Below are 24,754 nucleotides of genomic sequence, written 5' to 3'. Positions count from 1 at the left end.
GCTTTTCTGGCCAATAGAAAGACAGGGAAGGCATTACAACTTCCCCCTGCAACGTTCAAGTCCTATACCACCCCCCTGCAGTGAGTGGCTGGCGAGATTAGGTGTCACCCGAGTATTAAAATCTGCCCCTCCCGCGGCTCGCCACAGATGCGATCTGACATAGTTTAGGGAAAGTGTTGTTTATGCCGGAGCTGCTATAGGAAGAGTGTTAGGAGTAATTTTAGGCTTCAAGAACCCCAACGGTCCTTCTTAGGCCATAGAAATCGCAGATCGCACCTATGTGCGATCTGCGATTTCTGTTCTCTTCTCTATATGCGCTCAATGGGGCCGGCGGCAGCAGCGCCGACCCCATTGAGAACATATAGAAGACAAATCATTCTTCTCTGCCACAGCTGTAACAGCTGTGGCAGAGAAGAACGATGTTTGCCCATTGAATTCAATGGAGCCAGCAATACAGCAGGTTCCACTGAAAGCAATGGGCTGCCGGCGATCGTGGGATGAATTGTTGGGAAGGGGTTAAATATATAAGCCCTTCCCTGCAATTCATCCAGAAATGTGTTACAATAAAAATATATACCGGCGTATAAGGCGACGGGGCGTATAAGACGACCCCCCAACTGTCACCTTATACGCCGGCAATACAGTGGAGCAAAGAATAAAAATCATTACTAACTTCTTCTGGTGTTCTGCGGCGCTGCTGCAGGCTGTCGCTCCCTCCTGGTTCCCGGCAGAGCATTGATTTCTCTACGAAGGACTTTAAATCCCCGCCTCCAGAAACACACGTGCCTTCAGCCAATGACAAGGATGTCATTGAATGGCTGTGATTTGGCTGAAGGCACGTGTGTTTCTGGAGGCGGGGATTTCAACCACTGCGTCCAGAAAGCAATGCTCTGCCGGGGACCAGGAGGGAGCGACAGCCTGCAGGAGCACCGCAGAAGCACCGGTGAAGTGAGTAATGATTTTTATTTTTTGCTCCGCTGTATTCCCGGCGTATAAGGTGACAGTTGGGGGGTCGTCTTATACGCCCCGTCGCCTTATGCGCCGGTATATATTTTTATTGTAACACATTTCTGGATGAATTGCAGGGAAGGGCTTATATATTTAAGCCCTTCCTGACAATTCATCCCGCGATCACCGGCAGCCCATTGCTTTCAGTGGAACCTGCTGTATTGCCGGCTCCATTGAATTCAATGGGCAAACATCGTTCTTCTCTGCCACAGCTGTTACAGCTATGGCAGAGGAGAATGATCTTTACGCTGACAGTGCGGGGGGGGGGGGGGGCCACTCTTGCCGCTATTGTGGCTTAATAGTGGGACCTGGGAACTTGAGATGCAGCCCAACATGTAGCCCCTTTCCTGCCCTATCCGTTGCTGTGTCGTTCCCATCACTTTCTTGAATTGGCCAGATTTTCACAAACGAAAACCTTAGCGAGCATCGGCGATATACAAAAATGCTCGGGTCGCCCATTGACTTCAATGGGGTTCGTTACTCGAAACGAACCCTCGAGCATCGCGAAAATTTCGTCCCGAGTAACGAGCACCCGAGCATTTTGGTGCTCGCTCATCTTTAGTTGCAGGTAATTATCTAAAATTTATTTTTCTCTTACGCAAGTCTAATCCAAAGTCCTGAAATCCTCCAATGTACATATATGGCTCTACGTTGTTTTCAGCCGTATCAAATAACATAAGTTATTAAAATTCAGAACACGTATTCAAATAGCTGAAGATTCTTCTGTTTCTGGTGAAATCCTCCCCCTAAAATATACTTTGTAGGGGTTGTTATACGCAATGGGAATAAATTGGACTGGCTAACTGTTGGTTCTTCTCCCGGGGGACAGGTAGGCTTTGCCTTTTCCTGCTGCTACAGGAATGCATCTGCATGCAACAGAGTAAAATAATGCTTAGTTGTCAGCACATATATGTATCGCCAACCTAAATCCAGTTATAATAATAGACAGCTGCTCAGTGCCTTTCATTCTAAAGGACCTTCTTGGTTAAAATAAACACCATTCTGATTAATTCTGTACATTCTTGTTTCTGTAGCAGCATGCTCTGAGTGGTATACAAAGATGGCCTCCACTCCCCTGGGCCTCACAATGTAGTTTCTCCATTGGTATGATTTTTGGAGTGTGGGAAAACTTGGAGAACATACAAAATACGTGAAGATGCTTGTCTTCATCAGATTTAAGCATGATCTGCCGGTGCCAGTGGTAACAGTACTACCCAAGTGTTGGCACCCGTGTCTCTTCCTGTTGTTTAGTATTAGTGCTAAAGAAACTCGCAGGAAGAAAACCATTCCAGGTATCTGGCATCTTGAACTGATTTTTAAGGATGGATCAACGGATCCTAGTCATTTTTATGGGACTCAAAAGTAATGCACCCCCACCCCATTCTTCTACTGAGGACAGTGGGTGGCAAATGGTCATCAGTTTGCATCCTTCTACAACTCATGTAAGCTGGCTGGAAGTAGAAGTGGGGAAAAATGGTATTAACTTCAGGTATTCTGACCAAGGTGACATGTAAAAGTTTGCGTCTGTATGCATACTGTTGCTGCTAGACCTTTTTAATTGTCTGTCCTTTTCCATCTTGGCTTGCTACGAGAAGATGATTGGCCTCCCACCCTTTATCATATGTTTACTGTGTAATAGAGGAAGGATATGAAACAATTATCAGTACTGAGACACACTAAGTTGGGTAATCTTGTGGTTTTCAGAACACCACTGGGAGCGTCCCTAGATGAGCAGAGCACCCCGCCAGGCTTTCCTAAGGGTAAGTCCTCATTCTGCTTATTGCTCGCTGTTACTGACATGCCAATTAATAGAAGCTATTTGCTCTTTGTCTTATGCAAACTTGCATTGGGATTGTATCATTGGACTTGTGTTCCATCACAGAACAGGTGTAGACTTTCTCACGTGTGAGGTGTAAAATGTTCTTTTACAAAGGTTTAGAAACTTGCATGTTTTTTAGTTTTTGAAGATGGGTTTTTATATTGAAAATAGTGTTGTAGTTGTGAATATCAAGTGCTTTTAATGTTCATCTATATAGTTGGCGTAAATGTTATCACTTTATTCTTTTCCCAGTAGCAACCTTTTCGCTTTACATTCTGCAGTTACAAAAAAAAAGCCGTATGAGCATAAATGTAGTGGAAATTCGCGGCAAACCGCAGCATGCTGTGTTTTCCTTTTTTTTTCTCTTTCTTTTTCTCCTGCAAGCAGAGAATCTTTGATTCTCCGCTCGTGGACAGTGGGGATGCGCTTTCCATAGTAGTCTATGGAAAGTGTTCACTGTGTTTCCCGCAGCCAGATTATCCCCCCCCCCCCGAGAAACGCAGTGAAAAATCGCCCATGGACAGGAGGCCTTAAATCACTAGTACAAACAAATGTGCGATATCTTTAGACTGCCTTATTTAAAAAGAAAAAAAATGCCCTTTTCACCTTTTATTGGCCACTTTTTTTGCCCCTCTCCTCAATTCTTAAATGCTGTTAAAAGTAACTAGTGATTAGGGTATTCAACTATAATCGTGTGGACAACGAACGGTGGCGTCACGAGTGACCACTTCAGTCCACTGCACATCTATATACAGGTAACTGCTGTCCCAGCATTGCCTGGAAGAGGCCTCACCGTGCCTTGGCTCAGGCCGTATGCATCCCTCTGGGGAGGAGTTTTCGTAGAGCCACCATGACAAGCGCCATCTCTACCCTGCCAGCTCCTAAGTGTCGTGCCTCGGTTGCTGTGGGACACTACATGGTACTGTTGATCTTGTCTCCACCTAGTGATGGGCTGTATCTGCCCAGTGTACACCCACAAGCTGCTGATTGGCTGGCTGGTGCAAGGTCCTAGCAGCGTAGAATGAGTATTTGGCTGGGATAGAGGGTTAGGGTTAAGATTAGTTTAAGTGTTTGACTTGCATTATTAGCTGTAAATGCTTCCATTTAAGAGTGGGGCTGCATTAACATGGAAGCATTTACAGCTGCTAATGTAAACCTAACACTGAAGCTAACCATACCCTTCCATCCCAGCCATTACTCATTCCATGCTGCTAGGACCTTGCCGCCCGTGTCACCTCACCCCCCCCCCCCTTCCCGCACTGCCGAACTGTTACTGAGGCCACAGCCCTTCATCCTAGCAGTGGAGAGGCCATGAGCAAAGAAGGGAGACTGGGTGAGTGGCAGGACCCGGGAGGCCAAACGCAGCGGCGGAACTGACAGGAGGGCCGGGAGGACCCAAGGACAAGCCACACTGGCAGGGTCACTCACCGCAGCCAGCGCGGACAAGTTACAGCAGCCCAGCACAAGGCACAGCGGTGGGGGGGGGTGAGTGCAGCCAATCAGGAACTGGGGGTGTCACCTGGCTGTCAAGCAGCCTGGCACTTGTCTACACCCACCACTTCGTGTACAACAGTACCATGTTACACTGGGTGAGAGCTGGATTCCACTGCGGGCTCCTGCATGCAGAATCCGTGTCGTTCATGTGCAGACAGGCTAATGGCCAACAATGGTGCTGTTCCAACCACACGGCTATTTGTTGTGACATGCTAGGTACTCTTTAAAGTAACATCTCGCTACAGTGCTGTGCAAAAAAAAAAAAACTCTGCGTAATTCCAACCTATCTGGAGCCATTTGTCTAGAAGTAAGCCTTTTTCTATAGCAATGCAGTTAAGAGCATACAGTATCACATTTACTGTATGTTGCCATGCAAAAGCACTATAGTACACTTTTTTTCTTCACTTGAGCTTCACAATACGGAAGTGAAACATATTGCGTTAGCATTTGTTTTTTTCCCCTCTGTGGTGTTTGAGCTGTGCTTAGCTTAGCACTGACCTTCAGTACGCTGCAGGCATCTGATATGGTAACAAGAACAACATGTGGCACGTCTGACTGAACAGTCATTTTTATACCTTTTTTCTCTCCTAGGAATGATTTTAAAAAATGGCAACAGTTTTGAAGATGACTTATCCCTCGGAGCAGAAGGTCAGTAGAGTACCTGCCTACCTTGGTGGTATCTTGCACCGATACTTTGCAAGGCCTCTACATAGTTAACTTTAGTAGATTTTCTGCATATTGAGCTCTTCGTAATTTAGACACTTAATAGAAGGGGTTATGTGTTGGAATAGTCGTAAGGGGATGTGCAAACATCTTATGGCTGCGGACACCGTGCTCTTTCATGTACCAGCTGTTCTGGGTGTTCAAACACAGTATGGACACATGAGTGTCTCATGTGGGCTGTTTAGGTCTTTCCGTGAAGGTAATGGAGCTCCTTGTTCCCGTGCTCCTCTGCCCCAACCAATTGGACTCGTAGAAGGCATCACCCAGACATGGCATGCCAGTCTCTCGTTGCAAAATTCCTCTAAGTGGCGGGTTTTATGTGTATCCGTTTAATCTGCCAGCGTGTAATTGTGCTACATGGTGCAGAAAACGACAACGTAGTGTCTGTTAATAGATTTTAATTAACCTTTTTATACTCCAGAATCCTCCTGTATGGACACGCCGGTAGTGCTCACTGTCAAAATAATTTAGTTTTATGTAATCCGGATATAGAGTGCCTCATTCTGTGCTCCCAGCTACAGATTAGTTGTTTTATCTTGGAGTAAATGCCATTTATGGTAAACTTCATTGCATTACATACTATGGCCTATAATAACACCTATTATGAGACCTGGAGATGGCAGTGACAAGCCGTATTGTCCCAGGTACCCTTCATCCTAAATATACTGCCTAATTAATAATTGAAGAGTTTGTATTTAGAAGCTGTAGGAGCCCATTAAAGAACAAGTATGTAAGGACGTGATACACTAATGTGTTAGGTGGCTTAGAGGTTCTCCAACTACACCGAAGTATGTTTAATCACTCTTAACGACTCATCAGCGGCAGGTTGTGGCAAGCTTGGGTATCGTGTCGTGTTGGACATGGAGTTGGGAGGAAGGTCTTCTAGAGCTTTAGTGTGCTGATGTGGTTGTTTAGCCGGCGTATTAGCAGAAGAACTAGATCTGTCAATTTGTTCCTTCTGTGTTCAGAATTAACTTCCTAGCAACCACTTGGGTGCCACGCTGTTTACTCCCAGCCGGTGTATGTGACAAAGATTTAAGGTCTCTTTCTTTGGTCCTTTGTGGAGTTTGTCTTGTTTAGACCAGTGAAGGACTTGCACAAGGCCCATTGTTTTGTAAATTGGCATGACCTACATATATTTGCAACATGTTGTTGAACTTTTTACTTTAAATTTTTTTTTTTTTTTTTTTGGCTTAAATTCATGGGAGATTGGTTTTGAAGGCCAATTTCTCCCGAGTTTAGTATGGTCGCTTCTGCGTCAGGTATTCAGTAGTTGTTTAGTTGTGTTTCTGGAAGAGCTGGGTGATGAACTATATAACCTTTGTTATAACTGGGCCTTATGTGCTTGAGGCGGTTTTTCCAGACTCTCTTAAAGGGTTAAAGGGGTTGCTTCATGGCTCTGGCAGCATATGCCCATTCATGTATGAACGTAGTTGGCCATCCATTTCAATGGCTGGCATGTAATACTACATGGCCTGAAGCAGTGTCTCCTGGAGATAACAGCCATGACTAATGGCTTCTTGTTCCAAGCATGTAGGTGTTTAAAATACTCACGCTGTGGTGTTTTTTGTTTTTTTTTAATTTATTTATTTTTAAATCAATGTTTTTACGGGAATGCTAAAATAAAGAAATCTGCATGAGCTGCTGGAAAGCTTCTGTTTTCTATTTTTCTTCTATGTTTTGCTTAGTTCATATAAGGGCTACACCCATAGACTGGTGTTAGGCCGGCTGCACACTGCCGTGACGGGCTCCGCCGCGACATTCGCGGCGGAGCCCGTCACAGCGCCCCCCCAGGAGACCCCAAACTTGCCTGCGGATCCGGCGTTCTCGCTCCCGCATGACTCTTCCCCCGCCGCATCATGTGACACGCCCACCGTGTCACATGATGCGGCCGACCTGTGCTACAGCAGAAGATAGTGTGAACGGACTGGAAGCCGGAAGCTGTCCGCGCTTACACCCGCAGCAAATAGAGCATGCCGCGGGTGAGGACGGGAGATTTCACTGTGCAGAATTCCGCGGTGGAATTCCGCACCGTGAGCACTGAGCTATTAGGTTCAAAAGAACCTAATAGCTGCGGGCAGCGCAGCGGATTTCCGCCGCAAATTACGCGGCGGAAATCTGTTCGTGGGAAGGAGCCCTTAAGCTTTCCTAGAAGCTATTATACCAAACAGTTTGAATGAAACGTAAAAGTCTACTATAATTTTTTTTTTCTTTTATGTAACTAATCTCAGTATGTCAGCTAGTACCGTGTTTCCCCGAAAATAAGATACTGTCTTATATAAATTTTTTGCCAAAAGAGGCAGTCTTATTTTTTGGGGGGGGGGGGCTAGCAGCCGGCGGTCGGGTCCCTCATGCTGGTCTCCGGCGCTGCTGCGAGCTTCCATGTCTTCCTGCACACCGACAGCAGTTCTCCCTGGTAGAAGGCCTAAAATACCCTGCCTCCAGCAAGGTAATGCTCTGATTAGTTAGTAGAGCGCCACATCTGCCAATGAGAGCCAGCATTTGATTAACTAATCAGTCATTTATTGAATGGCTGTGATTGGTTAATCTAGCGCTGGTTCTCATTGGCTGATGTGGCACCCTATTAACCAATCGGGGCATTAGCTTGCTGAAGGGGTATTCAAGCCCCACCACCAGGAAGAACTGCTCTGTCAGTGGGCAGGACGACGCTGAAGCCTGCAGCAGCGCCACAGTCCAGAGCGAGGGACCTGAACGCTACCTCGCTTTGTTCAGTTCGATCCGAAACTTCCTGGAGTCCTTTTCTTCAGGTGGGTCATGTTATGTCATTCTGACCACCAGAGAAGTACTTGGCCTTGTTCTCAAAAAGTCACTCTTTAATCTGCAAAATTCCTGTGGTGGTATATGGACTTTACCACACAAGCTCTTCTTGGGTCGGAGACCAACCCCTATTAGTTTCAAAGTCAGGAGAATAAACTATTAATTAGAATTGTGACTTGTAGGCAGAAATTGTACTGGCTGTAGCTGCTGATGTACCATGAGATTGATAACAGAATAGTGAAATCCGGCAGAAATTTAATTTTTTACTTTTTTACTGGACGTGGTTTAGGGGAAGGACCATGGCCTCACTGCCCATCAAATATACTACTTCATTCACACCTTAAACTATAGTGCAAATCTATTTCAGCTTCTAGCTTGTGCAGATTTGACTCTGGCTCATGAGGTGACCAGAGAGGCGTCTACTTTAGTTTAGTAAGGGACACGAACCTGTCAAATTGAGCGCATGTCACACCAGCTCACTTTAGACTGGCATCGGAATTGCTTTTTTTTTACATGCTCTGAAAACAATTTTTTTTTCCCACCTGTACAAGCTGTGCAACTGAGAACTGCCTTGCAAAACTGTGACCATGCACAGCAAAAATGTTGGTTTTTGCTGAGTGATTCACAGCTGCCCAGCACCACTGCATGAACGGGTATGAATAGTAATGAGAACTCTGAAAGCTGTAAAGTTAATATTTGCAATATTGGTAATTACCTCCTACTTTTTAAAATTTTATTACAGCCCAACAGAAGTAATAGCTATTTTTGAATCCCTATATAGTTAGTCATGGGAGTGATTTACATGGGTAATGCTGGTGGAAAGCGCACTTGTATTGACATGTACAAGTCATCTGCTGTGTAATGAAGTAGATGACTGTCTGTGCAATGTATCATCCCATAAAAGGAATTTTGGAGTTTGTTAAATCAATTACAGGATTTATTTCTGAAACAAAACGGACTATTGGATACTTAAGACTTGTCCGATGAATGAAGCAGCTGCTGCTAATTGTATAACATCTGTAAAAGAATTTACAGAGATGACATGTACCTGCAAATCTGACAGGTTGGGCATTTACAAAGTGTTCTGTGGTCTGCCAGCAGAGATTTAAGTGTGTCTATAGTAACTGAAGCATGACTAACTTCTCTTCATTGTTTGTAGCTAATCATCTCCATCAAAGGTTCCCTCCAATGGAGCCCACCTTGTAAGTAACATGTCATGGTGCTTCTTCTTCATCCTTGTTCTCCCAACTGATATCATTATCAATTGTTCACGCTCGTGTCTTTCTGCTTTAAAGCAATGGCATGCTGGCAAAAGATCGACGACTCCAGTTTCACCAGAAAGGGAGAAGCATGAACTCGACTGGATCGGGAAAAAGCAGTGCAACTGTATCAAGGTAGTGTCGTTCTTCATGCTATACTAGTGCTCGAGGTGTGTAGGGCTCTTCTGGGGAGGTCTGCACTTACACTTTTGTTCTTAACTAGAGATGAGCGAACATACTCTTTTCGGGCGTTTTTGTACTCTAGCACCGCTTTTTCCAAGTAACTGACTACTCGGACGAAAAGATTCGGGGGGCGGCGTGGGCGATAACAGTGGGGAATAGGGGGGAGCTCTGCACCCCCCCCCCCCCCCGAATCTTTTTTTTTGTCCGAGTAGTCAGTTACTCGGAAAAAGCAGTGCTCGAGTGCGAAAACACCCGAAACGAGTACGTTCGCTCATCTCTATTCTTAACCAACCCCTTAGTGACCATCCAAAATCTGGAAATCTGACGTGTCACTTTAACTTCGTAAAGGTTTTGCATATCCCAGTGATTCTGACATTTTTTTAACCACCTTAGTGAAGTACAATATGTGGTGAAAAAAACAAAAGACCAATAGAATTTGTGTATATTAAAAGCGCTAAAAACGGGAATTTTGAAAAACATGTCTTCATTTCAGCTGTAATATCTCAAATATGTGCAAACATACTATACAGATTTTTGATAAGATATATATTTACATCTGTTTATTCTGGCGCTCATTTGAAAAACATATATTTTTAAATCATTTAGGAGACGTGCTAATTTTAACATTGCTTAACATTTTGAGGAACACTTGTTTTCCTGCACCAAGCCAAGATTGCAAAGGCCATAGGTATCAGAATGCTAGATGCCAAACTGTAAAAACTGCACCCCTTAATGTATTCACTGAGGGGTGTCATGAGTGTTTTTGACCCCACAGTTGTTTTTCAGGAGTTAATGACTTTTTTTTTTTTTCTCCTCTAAATTGCATGTATATTAGAATGGTGCACATGAAAATGAGGATTTGCACCCCAAAATGGATACATGTCTGTCCTGTGTTCAGAAACCTACTTGTTGTGGCCCTAATCTTATGTCTGTATGCTCACAGGGGCCCAAAATGAAAGGAACCACCAGTGGCTTTCAGAACACTTTGCTTGAAGGTTTTTTTAGGGCCCAATGCCCACTTGTAGAGCAGCTAAACGATAGAGAACCCCCACTTTAAAAACTAGACCCCTTAACTAATTCATCTAGATGTATCTAGATGAATTTCTCCCAGTTTTTGAATGAATTTAAGCAAAGCAGAAGGAAATAAATTACAATTTTAAAACGGATTTATTTCTTTTTGTACAGCACACCTATGAATGAAGACTTGTACCACCAAATGGATCCCCCCCGTTTGTACTGTGTTCAGAAACCTACCCACTGTAGCTCCAATCTACTTATAGGACACATGGCTAGGCCTGTAATGGAGTGAACACCCGTTGGATTTCAGGGCACAACTGAGTAAATTCCAGTCATTTCTGCTAATGTGAGCACAATTGTGTAATCCAATGCATTTGATCGATCCGCAGATCAAATGCATGAAGAATACACAATTTCTACGCAGTTGTGCAAGACCAGCTTAAGGTAGATCGCCACCTTTTTATGTGACCAGTGACCGCTCAACAAGGGCACCGGTCACTGCTCCAGGCTCTCTGCTACCAATGGGTAACGGTGATTATGTGACTGGGAACTGCATACAGCGATCCCGGCGACATCTTGTTTACTTTTATGCGATCACCGCTATCCATTGGATGGGAGTGGGGAGGACTTTCCATGGCCCTCCATGACCGCTCCAGGTTGTCGGCTACCTCTTCCCCAGAGTGGGCATGTTTGTGGTGTTTGTTGCGCCCCCGACCCTGGTGATTAAAGCCCACTAAAACAGGACGTAAAAACACTATAGGGTGGCCACTAAGGGGTTAAGAGAACACAAATTGTCATATCTGTTCATTTCGTGGGCCGTGGCTGAATAGAAGCCTTTTGAATTGTAGGAAAACAAATTGCATCCATTTAATAAAGGAGCATAAAGAAAACAGAACTTTTTCTTTTAACCATTGCCGCCTTTCCATCACTGCTACCAATATTTGCCTGTAACTGGTGATTGGACCTTCCTCCATAATGGTCTTTGATGGAATCGTTCTTGTTGCTAATGGGACTTGCAGTCTAAAATCAGTCCATTTCAGGACATCCAGGCTTGGGCCAATTTCAAAGGAAGCCAATAAACAATCTGCATGTCTTTTTGTAAAAATGTGTTAATAAATTTTAGTGGAAACCTCTGCAAACATGAGGTGCATACAAAATTTGAACTTGCGACAAGTGTTAACCAGTGAGCCATGATAGCATACAGAGAAGGAGCACCAACTGTTGGTTAGGTGATCGAAGTGCTCTTATTACCTCCTTTGCTTACAAGTGTCAACCTTATTTTTAGTCTTCCCCCCCCCCCCCCCTTTTCCTTCGCTCTTCCCTTGGGATTCTCAATTTGAGGAGGGGGGGGGGGGGGGAATTAGGAAATGTAAGAGTGTCTATACATATCACATGTGCTGCAGATTTACAGTGGGAAAAATACAGATAGTCCCCGACTTGCGAACAGGTTCTGTTCCAGGAGCCTGTTCGCAAGTCGAACAAATGCTTGTATGTCGGGTGCCGGCTGTTCTTAGAGCGGGCACCCGGCGGCAGCAGTTCCGACGCGCTGTTCGTTGGAACTGTTAACACTTTAAATACCGCTCTGACAGCGGTATTTAAAGTGTTAACAGTTCTGACGAGCGGCGCGGCTCGTCGGAACTGCTGCCGCCGGGTGCCCGCTGTAAGAAACAGCCTGCACCCGTCGTTCAGGGGGCCCGTACAGCGTCCCACGATGAGATCGCGGGACGCTGTGTGGTTGCTAGGCAGCCGGGGACCTCCTGAAAGGCCCCGCCTGCCTAGCAACCGCGATCTGACCGGACAGGCTTCTATAAGGCTTGATAGAAGCCTGCCCGGTCCCTGCACAGTATGATGTAAGGCCATAGCATTACATCATACTGTGCAGAACAGTTCGTATCTAGCGAAATTCGTAAGTCGAATGTTCGCAAGTCGGGGACTATCTGTGTACAGCATATTAGAGTGCAAACAATTTCAATGGGATCCCAAGAAATCTCATCCACATGCAGTGGGAAAACTCTGCAGCTTATAGACTATGGACCTATTTGGGGCGGGAGATTATTTGTATATAATTTTTTTACATTTCCCTTAGATGCATATAATTGACAATCAGTTTTGCAATAGGGTTTCATTAAAAACCTTGCACCTTTTTAGTCTTCTGCAGCTTCTAATATATCACTGTATATAGACCATGTCATGTAAGTCTCAATAGATGAGTTGCTGCTGTTCACACTGAAGGACTGTTTAAACTGAATGTAGGCCGTCAGGGGGGAGACCGCTCTCCATGCCGTCTCAGCGATGCTCACTCCTGTGTAACGGTACAAGAGCGAGCATCACTGGGATGTGCTGTCAGGCATGGGTTTCCTGACAGCTTATCTCCTCTAAGTGGGTCATTGGCTTCCCTCCACTCTCTCCTCTTCTGCAACCCCTTATCTTTTGTTGTGCTCATAAACTAGCTGGTAAAAAGATGAGGGCTCCATCAGTCCAGCTCACTAACAGATCTCCTTTAGAGACTTTAGACTGTCTATATACAGTGATGCTTATAAGCTGCAGAAGACAAATGGTGCACCATTTTTGATCAAACTCTCTTGCTCAAATTCTCAGCCCAAAATACATGTATTTAAATGAAAGATCTGTGGGCGGGTTTTAATTCTCAGTATATCAATTTTTGCTGAGTTTTACCCATGTGACATCCTATGGCAAACCTGCAGGTAATGCGCTATGTGAATTAGTACTGAGTTTTCTGCTGCAGAGTCTTCGTCCTGTGGGGACATGCCTTTTTATAATCTCTCTGCTTTGGCTAATCCCTGCTTGCAAGAAATGTTCTGTGACAAACGGATCAGAAAGGGTCTCCAGACCGGAACCCCCAGTGATCAGCTGGTATCTGTGGGGGAAATGTTGCCAGGAAGTTCACTATTTCTGCAGCACTTCGATGGGGTTCACACACAGCAAATGAACAGAGGTGCCCCTCTTAATTAACTCAGTATCCCCTCGTAGAAGATATGAAAGTGTTGTAGTGTTTCTTGTGTGTATTTGTTTTGTTTTTGTTTTTTTTCTTTCTTCTGAACAATTCCTTTTAATTCCCATTATACACATCTCAAATTTTTTTAACTTTCTTTTTTCTCTTCTCCCTCCAGTGTTTCAGAACTCTTAGACCTTTATGAAGAAGATCCTGAAGAAATTCTTTACAATCTTGGGTTTGGAAGGGATGAGCCAGATATTGCTGCAAAAATACCATCCAGGTTTTTTAGCAATTCCTCTTTTGCTCACGGGATTGATATCAAAGTATTTTTAAATGCACAAATGCAACGGTTAGAGTTGGAGAATCCAAACTTTGCATTGACAAGTAAGTGTCCTCTAACTGTTCTGTATGTCAATGTAGTTATTTAGGCTTGAGCTGGGTTCCCACAAGATGGAAACCTCGCAGCGGGATCACACAAATTCCATGATTTCCGCAGCGGAAAGGCTGCTTCAAAACTCATGTCATTGGGCACGAGTTTGAAGCGGCTTGTCTGCCTGTAACCTGCTGCGGAAATCTATCCCCATAGAGAGAAAGTCGGCAGTGGAAACGGCGATAGGATTGACTTGTCGCGGATTTAAATTCTGCACCACATGTCAGTTTCTACGCGGCTTGTCCGCAGCATGCGGACAAGATTTTTGCAAATCGCGTCCAATTTGCTGCTTGGTCTCAAGCTGAGGAATGCATGTGGAATTTCCATGCAGAAAGTTCACACGGAAATTCCGCAGCAATTCCACCCCGTGTGAACCCAGCCTTACAGCTCGTAGTTATATATCAAACTGTAGACAGACTTCTCAGGTAAGCCTACAAGTGCTGACTCCGTACACAAATGATGTCTCCAGTCACTGAATAGACCATTGTTGAAACTTAAAATTCCAGGCCTTCTTGGCATCAGCCACATGCTGGTTGGAGTGTAGAAGAATACTTTACAGGAGTCTCTGCCAAAGCTCAGTCCCTTGTTAATTGAATTTAAAGCATTTCCTTATTCATGCTGAGCGTTTTTATTCTGTTCTGTGGGACTTGTGTAATGTAGGGTAACGAAGTTCTCATAGCCTATTCTGTGTCCCCACTCCATGAAAATGAGGGGCTGTCCCTATTAATAGGCTGTATAATAAACAGTTTAATTGCTGTGTTTGAGTATTGTGGATCTTGGTTTATCCTAGCCTTAAGGTATTCATAACAAAGCAGTAAAAAGATGAAATTCAGTATTTCAGGTCATGTTTACATGGTTGTTCTTGCGCAAATTTTGTGCATTGCGAGACGCAGAAAAATAGACCATTGTTTGTGATGGGTCTATTTACATGGGCAAGTTTGTCTGTAATGCTACAAGATGGAAAAATTGCCTCAAATCAAATTTTCATGCACTTTTAAATATATATATAAATATGGCCTTAGATATATATATTTTTTTTAAGCTGGCAAAGTAAAATGACTCTTCTGCACTAAAATTTGAATTGGATTTTTTTTTTTTTTACATTTCAATATATAACTTTTGGTAAGAAAATGTAAGTGGTCTTTATTGCATTTTTTTAAGCCCACCTTCACACTGGCGTGAAAACATGCGGGATTTGTGCATTGCGAGGTGCGAATATCTCACACGAATATGAAGCTTTTTTTTTTTTTTTTTTTTTTTTTTCATACACAGCGATCTTTTCCCGCATGGCACTGTGATGTGATGTAGAAAACTAAGACATGCTGCGATGAGTTTCCTGCAAGATCACCCATTGTATTCAATTGGGCCTGCAGCAGCAGTGCCACCCCAATGAAAGCAGAGGGAGATCACTGTGATCCTCTGCTGCCGCTGTGACAGCTGCGGCAGGGATTCCCTACATACCTGCAGTAATGCAAGGTCATTTTTACATAAACTCCTCATCCACAGAGCTTTCACATGGTGCCAAATGCGCTATCAAGGCCTGATATCTCACTCGTCAGTGTGAAGGGGCCCTAAGCGTTGCCTGATATTAGAAAAATATGGCTGCTCTTTCAAACCTAGTTCCACTATTGCATATAGACATTCTTTTTATTGTAGTATAGGCACTCGCTGTAGTAATGGGCATTACAGCTGACTTTGGTGAACCAGATTGTTTGGCTTGGTTCACCAAAAACTGGCTAACTTCTGATCAACTCTTCATTTAACATTAGATAGTGCGTTTTTGTTTTTTCTCCAGTCTCTGTGCTCTAATCTGACTCTGTAGAGTGATGGAGAAGAATAGGGCAGCTCAGTGGACAGGAAATATGGCTCATAGCATGGACAATACCATGAAGTGAAAGGGGAAGGGAGATTAGAGCGCAGAATCGCCTGAGTGACCTGCTGTTCAACCAACATGTAAATGGGCTAAAACAGCCACCCTTGTCTTGCTGACGGGATGCGGTTCACCACCGACCAATCCCTATGTAGCTAAGCTACAGTTTCAAACGCAACCTATAGACTAGAATGGACAGAGTTTTTGAATTGTGGCGAAGACTTATTTTGTATCAACTTTTTGTTTTTCCTTCTGCTCTCCAATTAGGTCGTTTTCGGCAGATTAAAGTCCTCACTGATGTTGCAAATGCTTTTTCATCTTTATACTCTCAAGTTTCTGGAACACCACTCCAACAAATCGGCAGCTCTAAATCTTTAACTTCTACTACTGTTGAACCTAAACCAGCACCTCTTATCAGGTCTTCTAGCCAGACTGCAGCTCGTCTTATGGAGACACTATCCAAAATTAAGGACCGTGACCCACATAAACTAGGCGAAATAAACCACACTGCTCAGTCTCTAGAAGACAAAGGACCAAATCAAAATTCTAGCGACAATGAATCCAACAAAACTGATCAGAAGGGACTGAAACCTTTCAAAAAGACTTCACCTCTTGCCACAGTTAAGGAGGAGGTCCCTAATTCTTTTCTCAACGACACCGGTTGTCTTAATGGATCTGCCCTTGCGAAAGAAAATGATGTGTTAGAGCCTTTAGCCAATTCCAGCACAAATGGACAGGAACAAATTTCCACAAACCTAAATGAATGTGATGCTTGTACTGTGGACTCCTCTACGAAGGATGTGAGTGGATCTACTGATCAGGATTGTGAACACTATCTAACAGGAGAAAATCCATCCACGTCTACGCCGGAGAAGGACTGGTGCGTGACTAACCCTTCCATATCAAGCCTTATGAAGCAGGATAAAGAGTCTTTTGAGCTGGAAGAGGTATGTATTGTCTTCCTTTTTTGGGAAACTATAATTATGTCACGTGCAATTTTTGTGAGCTCGCATACCTTCTGCACAGCTTCAGCTTTGTTTGATGTAAGCCGTTTGTGGGAGGAGAGCTGAATGAGCTTCTTGGAAACTGAGTGGATGATGTCTCAAAATAAGGCAATGTAAATGTAGGTTTGTTTTTTTTTTATTTTATTTTTTTACATTTTTTTTTAACCTTGACAAATTAGTTTTTTCCATAAAAATATTGGGTGCCTGCAGTTGTCCTTTTTTCCTCCTCGAACAATGCTGAACCAGAATTGTCATTCAGCCCCATTATGGCCCACTGCTCTCCGTTGGAAACAAAGCTTACATGATCTGATCCTTGGTTCAAAATATGACACCGCACCTATGTCAGTTGTTGCACTTCATACATTTCAGAGCAACTAAGTGTCTTTTTAGTTGGGGGGGGGGGGGGGACTGAGAATTTTATGTGAGATTTGTGTGTTGTGAGATGCACTAATATAAACTCTATTCTTTGGCATGGGGTCATACACAAGTGTTTTTTGTTTTTTATTTATTTTTTCCTGTCTCGCAAATCATAGCACATCCTATATTTCGGTATGCCCTCACATCGTCTATTTTCAATGGGGCAGGTGGCAGCATCACCCTACATGCTAGGTGCACCTGCTGCAGTGCAATGTGAGGTTTTCCCCTAATGAATGGGAGAAACTCTGAAGTGATGCAAGGCGGTTTGGAGAACTCAAATAGTCTGCTTACATGTTGGGGTACAGCTTGGCTAATACAGATAGTTGTTTCGCAGCTGTTTAGTGGCCCAGACATTGACTTTCAAGATGGCCACCTATAGTGGGAGAAAGGCCTGTGTATGTGAGTAGGTAGATGGATATTTTTTTTTTCTGAGCTACTTAGAATCAACACTGCAAATAATGAACAAGTTTAAGGTGTAATTATGTGAAGAGCATTTGGTCTCACTGTAGTAGCTGAATATTGACATCAACACTGAAAATCAGCAGCTAGTGAGGCAAAGCTACATTGGCTGAGATTAACCCCTTAATGACACGGCCTATTTTGGGCTTAAGGACGCAACAATTGTTGGCAGATTTTCTTCTCGATTTATGAAAAGCCATAACTTTTTTATTTTTCCGTCGACGCGGCCGTCTAAGGGCTTGTTTTTTGCGTGGCGAATTGTAGTTTTTATCGGCGTCATTTTTGGGTACATTAACTATATTGTAAAACTTTTTCTTTTTTTTTTTTTTTAATCATAGCAGGGAGAGAAAACGCATCAATTTTGGCATAGGTTTTTTTTTTAGTTTTTTTTTTTTTTACAGAGTTAATTATGCAGCATAAATGAGACATTCCATTTTTTCTGCGGACCGGTACGGTTACGATACAAAAATTCTTATGTGGTTTTTTTTTTAGGTTTGTTCCACTTTTCTGCAATAAAAACCCTTTTTTTGGAAATTTTTTTTTTTTTTTTCTAAATCGCTGCATTCAAAGTCCTGTAACTTTTTTTATTTTTGATGTACGGAGCTCTGTGAGGGCTTATTTTTTGCGAGACAAGCTGTAGTTTTTACTGGTTCCATTTCGGGGTACATACAGGTTTTTTGATCACTTTTATTGCGTTTTTAGTGAAGCAAAATGCAAAAAATTAGCATTTTGCCTCAGTTTTTTTAGCTTTTTTTTCCCCGTGCAGTCAAAAGCATGTGCATCTTATTGTACGCGTCGTTACGGACGTGACCATACCAAGTATGTGGGGTTTTTTATTTATTTTTTTACACTTTTTTATGTTTTTTTTTTTTTCCTTTTTTTTATTTTTATTTATTTTTTTTAATCTTTCTATTTTTACACTGTGTCCCCCTGGGGGACTTTAACCACTGCCCTGATGATCGCTGTCATAAGGCATGGCAGAGCTACAGCGGGAATGGGTTAAAGGCCCATTTACACCAGCAGATCGCTCAAAGATCCTTCAAAGGACAGTTTGAGTCACAGCTTTGAGCGATCATTTTGCATAAAAATTAAGTAGCTACTTAACTAGCAACTAGGTATGCAAATGAAGCCTATACTGAACACAGCTAATAGCCTACTCAGATCATTTTTGTTCTCCATGGGGAAACAATGCTATCAGCACTCTTCCCCCCCCCCCCCCCCCATCAGCTAGCAGTGCCCGAAAAACAGACGATGGGCGCACATTTACACGCACCGATTTTGTTTTTTTGTTTTTTTTTTTTGGCTGTAACCATCGGCTGGTGTAAATGGGCCTTATCAAAAGAAGTGGATGCACATGGGGACTCGCTCCATTCATTTCTACGGGAGTGTTTTATAAAGAGGTTGCAGATTTAGGGGCATTGGTGTTTGCAGAGTCTTTCCTTTTACATGGGTACCTGGGTGTCTAGCCCGGGTGACATCACATGTAACTCACTCACGGACAGGTTGTTAGTATTAAGACACAGGCATGTGCATGCAGCTTCCTGAAAAGTCAGAGTGTGCATGCTGATTTCTCAGGCACAGCACTGGGACGGATGACCGGGTGAGTATAAACCGCTCCCCAGAACCCCGTGCCCTCACTTTTTTTTTGGCCTAAATTTTGAATATTCAAGTCTTCCAATTTAGTTCCATATAGATTATAGTTCAGCTTGTGTCCCTCTTATGCATTGAGCTGTTTTTGTATATATTCTAGTGGTAAAACTAATTGTCTTGCAGCTAGGTGACTACCAGGAGTTGGGTACAAGCAGCAATTTTTTAGCCATATTTGCACTCTAAATTAGTACAGCCTTTTTTTTTTTTTAAAGGTGTTTGGCCACTAAATGTTTCCTGTGTAACTCCAGGCTGCTCTAAGTGTACAGGTATGGGAACAACTAGGCAGAATGCTGAGGTTATTTGTTAGATAGGCCACCAATAGTTTACACCTGTACAGTCTTTTTAATCCTAAGGCCTTCCTCACGCATACGTTGCAGTAAGCGCCACAAGCTCTTTTTGGGTGCAGTGTAGCGATTTTCTTTTCTTTTTTTTTTTTTCCCCCCCAAGCAAAGTCTGTTTTATTTTTGAGCATTTAGCACTCATCAATGAAGTGCTAAAGGCCGGAATGTGCCGCAGCATCGCTACAGCCGAAAGCAAAAATAAAACTCTGCAAAGCGTGTGAGGGAGGCCTTGGGCAGGAGGCAGACAGCTCTGTTACCATTGCAGTGGTCAGTCTTGGTACTACACATGCAGTTTCCATTCACTTCAGTGGGAACTTTTGCCTGTAATACCAAGCCTGGTCACAACAGTGGGAACTGAGCTGTCCACTGAGAGGAGCTGATCTATTACTGGCGTATCCCAAGTATAGGCCATTCCTAGTTGACAACGCCTTATATGCAGATTCAGTGGATTCCAACGTATGACTCTTCAGCCGCTACAATATCCAGCATGCTGTGACTGTTTTCACAGATTCTGGTGCCCCGGGATGCCGACCATTGTTTCAGAGCATAAACCTTGTACATCATAGCAATGTCAGAATTAATATTGCCTCGTTCCATGCAGGCTTATCGCTTTGGCTAAACCGTCTGTGCCCTTTAACAGAATTATAACAATGTCTCAATGTGTTGGTGGAAATGACATCCTTGTGGGTATGACTTGCTTATCACTCCCTGCCACTGGCATTGTTTTCCTTCAGTCTGGACTCTTATCTCTCTGTGCCATTACTCCACCCTTCCTAAAAATGAACAAGTTTTCAGAATGTGGTAAGTTTGTAGCTTGTTTTCAGGGAGGTTCTCTCTTGTTACATGTTAGGCACTTGTGTGAAGGGCACGGGCCATGTTAGGAGGACTGCTCTGACCAGAACGGACCTCACAAGCCCCTTCTTGAAACCGAGCAGAAGGGGCGCCTGTGATCGCATACAAGCATTCGTTGCATCATATACTGGGGGTCAGACTAACTCCATACAGTAAGCTAGGATTGTAGGAGGACTCTGTATTAACCCTTTCCAATCCAATTTATCCTGGTTTTCCTAGGGGGCTTACACTTTTTCTGCTGTTATACAATGGCGCTATCTGCTGGCTAAAGCCAGTACTGCATGAGGTGACACGTTTGATAGGCTCCGACAGCAGAGAGGCTGGCAATATACAGTAAGAGAACCCCGACGGACGTCTTCCGACATCGGAGCTGTACAGCCTTAAAGGGGTTGTCCCGCGCCGAAACGGGTTTTTTTTTTTTTCAACCCCCCCCCCCCCCGTTCGGCGCGAGACAACCCCGATGCAGGGAAGTAAAGAAAGTTTACCGGAGCGCTTACCTTAATCCCCGCGCTCCGGTGACTTCAATACTTACCGCTGAAGATGGCCGCCGGGATCCTCTGTCTTCGTGGACCGCAGCTCTTCTGTGCGGTCCACTGCCGATTCCAGCCTCCTGATTGGCTGGAATCGGCACGTGACGGGGCGGAGCTACACGGAGCCGCTCTCTGGCACGAGCGGCTCCATAGAAGACTGCTGAAGACCCGGACTGCGCAAGCGCGGCTAATTTGGCCATCGGAGGCCAAAAATTAGTCGGCACCATGGAGACGAGGACGCTAGCAACGGAGCAGGTAAGTAAAAAACTTTTTATAACTTCTGTATGGCTCATAATTAATGCACAATGTATATTACAAAGTGCATTATTATGGCCATACAGAAGTGTATAGACCCACTTGCTGCCTCGGGACAACCCCTTTAAATCATAATGTCTTAACACGTCAGACAGTGGATTGGAAAGGGTTAAGGTTTATTGAGCATATATGGGATACTTGCCTCTAACTTGTGTATTCAGGAATGTTAGATTTTATTTGCATATTTTGCAGCAATTTATATGCTGCCAAAATACCATGTTAAAGGCCCCATTTGGGAAGTAGATGATAAATTTCACTTAAATATATATTTTGGCCTGACAATCCTTTTTTTGCAGCAGGGTATATATGGTGTGTGGATATAGACACCATAGCAAAGTCCTTAGCTTTTAAAAGTCTGTCAATGGGTAATGGAGCATTATCTACGCTATACAATGGCTGGTTGGTGTAGGTGCCACCTATTGAGAGGATGCTGGTCTCCTGCTACCTTCTCTAAATTTAACCCTTTGCAATCCAATTTTGGATTCAGGGTTTCCTAGAGGGCTTTCTCTATTTTGCCATTATACAATGACGCCATCTGCTGGCTAGAGCCAGTACTGCAGTATGTGACATGCTGGAGAGGACTCTGACAACAGTGTCCAGTAATCTACAGTAAGAATACCCTGCCGGACGTCTTCTGACATCGGAGCTGTACAGCCTTCAATCAGAATGTCTTTAGACGTCAGACTTGGATTGGAAAGGGTTAAGGCAAAAAGCCGAGGGCCAGTACTGTAGTGTTGCATTCTGTTGAGTTCTGTATCAATGACCTGTATACACAAAGCCCGTATGTAATATAGTTGCACATGGGCGCGTGTATATATGCTACAATAGAATAGGCTCTCTCGTGTATGTGGCATTTAGAATATTCTCTATTTTGTGCTCGCGTACTATGCAATTCTGACATGCTAATGTGTGCGGAACTGTGTAAGACAATGTAATTGCCTGCAAGTTACTGCATATGGCACTGGCCATACAGAGCCTCGGAATATGCAAATTAAATAGTTGCGTGAGCCCGGATAAAATAATGGTTATATCCCCTATACACATCTAATAAGCTATGATTAGAGATACCTACTGGTTTGCTAATCGGTGTATCTTGCTTAATTTCCATTTTTAAAGTTGTGAACTACTGATGGACTAGCCACAGGATAGGTCATCAAGATTGTCAGGCTCTTGCCGATATAATCGGGACCCCTTTTGATCAGTTGTTCACTAGGCCAATCAGCTCATGCACTGAGCTGATTTTCTGCAGGAAGTGGACAGCTCCGTTCCCCCTGTGGTGGCCAGGCTTGGTATTACAGGCAATTCACTACAATAGGAACTTTGCCTGTAATACCAAGCCTGGCCACCACAGTGGGAATGGAGCAGTTTAGTTCTTGCAGAAATCAGCTCGGTTCACAAAGTACACTGGCCCAGAGAACAGCTGATCAGAGGGGTTCCCAAGCCGCAGGCCCCTGCTGATCGACTACTGAGGATATCTTAGGATGGACCATCAATGGGTTTGCAGCTGGCTACCCCTTTTAAGGCGAAGCCAAATTGAGTATATGCAGCTTTAAAATTGGAACTTTTGTCATCTGACTTTCTACCCCCCTTTCTTCCCAGTTTCCCTTTTCTCACAATGTGTGCTTATGTTGCATCAACATTTTAAGGGTTTTGATAAAATGTTACAATGAGAACTTGGCAGGCACTGCCTCTTTAAGCTCTATTTTCCTGATTTCCTGGGCATGTGTTTTTCTGTTCTGGGGAATGTAGATTCACATTTTATTTACAGCTGCCTGTGTTTCAATCATGGCCATGTACACGGTGAAGGCCGGACTACCTGCTGGGCTAATTAAGACCGTGTGTCGCTTGCTGCAGTAATAGGGATGAGAATGGATCTCTTCGCTGCACCTAGATAGGATCACCCTGATTATATGCTTGCGTAAGAAAAATAAGCAAACAGTGACCTAGAACACCGCCTACACAACTGTGGCAAGGGAAAAACTTTAAAGGGCAAAGAAAAACTACTGCACAATGGCTTCTTTATAGAAGACATGTTTTACTATCCTTTTATTCTAGTGTTTTTTTTTTTTTTTTTTCAATTGTGTTGGATTACCCCTTGCTTGACTGCTTTTTAAGTGAGCAACTCCTAGACCAGTGATGCCCAACTTGCAGCCCTCATGTGCCTGACGTGTGGCCCCTGCAAGCTATGGGAAGCGGGTACAGCAGCCTTCCATTTAAAGCACAGAGGAACTCCTCCCTGTTATGGGGACACTGGGTGTCTTTTGTGATCTGTGTGTGTGGATTTGACACTTTTTTTTTTGACAAGCTTTGGTAAATCTTGGGGTACTTTTACACAGCCGGCAGTTGCCCAAGTAATCGCTGAAATGAGCGATTTTTAGAGGCAACTGTCACCCTATGTAAAAAATGAAACTTGACAGTGAAAGTAAGCGAGAATCACTGACCTGTCAGATTTACTGGGGTCCAACCGCTAGGAGCCCCACTAATCGTGGCACCTGGGGTCCCTCGTGTGAATGGAGCATTCTGCATACTTGCACCCTACCGCTCCATCCATTCTATGGCTCTAGTGGAGATGGCCAAGTACTAGTGCTTGGCCATCTTTAATGGCCTCATAGATATGAATTGTGCTGTAGTACACACATGGTAGGGGATATGTTTTGGTGGGAGAATACCTTAATCCCCCCCCCCCCCCCCACAACCCCCCATACTTAGTTACAGCATTAGTACCTGCAATTTTCCCCCATAATCGTTTAAACAGTTTTCTGAAAAAAAAAATGTATTTTTTGGGGAGCAGCAATCTTTTTAGCCTGGGTCTGTAGTTTGTCGTCATTTTCTTCCCACCCTTCTCCCCCCTCCATCCTCAGGTCTCCGGTCTTGGAAGTGTTCCCTCAATGTTTGTGGCTGCTGGAACATGCTGAGAGTTGTAGTTTCCTTTGAAAGCAGCCCGTTGCAAACCACCGGTCTAGACATTTTTATGTGGAAGTGATGCAGCACATCCAAATACCAGGAATTAATGCTGACGGTCTAAGTTCTGCTGGTGATGAAATCTATGCAGTTTCCATGTATATTAAACTTGATGAAACCAGTGCCTGCAAAACTGCTTAGTCGGCACACAATCGCCCCGCACCTTCCGCTTCTCTGCTCTTCAGTTGAGGAATGGGGAAGTCTTTTTTTCTATAGAATTCTGTGCATCCTTCATATGAAATAATGAAAGTATAAAAGATCGTTTATATGGATTGTCAAAGGGCAATATGGCCTAAAATCAAAGTCCTCTTGGGTGTGATTGAGCTAATTATTTTTAGATCTGTTTTAGCTCTTTAAAGCACTTTTTCAGGACCTAAAACAGGTTAAATAGACTTAAAAATAAAACTGCCCCCCTGATGCCTGCCGTATGCAACCCAGAAGACTTTTGGGCGTCAACAGCCATAGAAGAATCGCTACTAAAGCCTGTGAATGGCTGTGTAGTCACGTGCACAACGAAAGACACGTGACCCCCTGCCGCGGGTTCCCAGTTTCATGCAGCCAACCAGTATACAGTTTGTCACAGTGGCACCTTTACAAAGCTAATGCCTAATGCTATGCTGGTGAACTAGTGGCCCCAAAAATGCTGACTGGCTCCCTTTTCCTTCAACTTAAATTATGTTCACACGAA

General features: G+C 43.8%; 1 protein-coding gene across 2 annotated transcripts in view; it reads left to right on the top strand.

Moving 5' to 3' along the window:
• ITPRID2 (ITPR interacting domain containing 2) overlaps window positions 1–24,754 on the top strand; it is a 109,655-nt gene that overhangs the window by 59,615 nt on the left and 25,286 nt on the right. For both annotated transcript variants that reach the window (XM_066575758.1, XM_066575757.1), the window contains 6 exons: window positions 2,713–2,768; window positions 4,913–4,969; window positions 8,982–9,024; window positions 9,118–9,216; window positions 13,413–13,621; window positions 15,805–16,484. In XM_066575758.1, coding sequence (XP_066431855.1) covers window positions 4,915–4,969; window positions 8,982–9,024; window positions 9,118–9,216; window positions 13,413–13,621; window positions 15,805–16,484 — 1,086 coding nt within the window. In that variant the 5' untranslated portion in view covers window positions 2,713–2,768; window positions 4,913–4,914. The remainder of the gene's footprint in view (window positions 1–2,712; window positions 2,769–4,912; window positions 4,970–8,981; window positions 9,025–9,117; window positions 9,217–13,412; window positions 13,622–15,804; window positions 16,485–24,754) is intronic.

This window comes from Eleutherodactylus coqui, chromosome 8 (genome assembly GCF_035609145.1).
Source record: "Eleutherodactylus coqui strain aEleCoq1 chromosome 8, aEleCoq1.hap1, whole genome shotgun sequence".
Lineage (NCBI taxonomy): Eukaryota > Metazoa > Chordata > Amphibia > Anura > Eleutherodactylidae > Eleutherodactylus > Eleutherodactylus coqui.
Note: the sequence above shows the minus strand (reverse complement) of the source record. Positions and strands in the feature narration are given on the sequence as shown.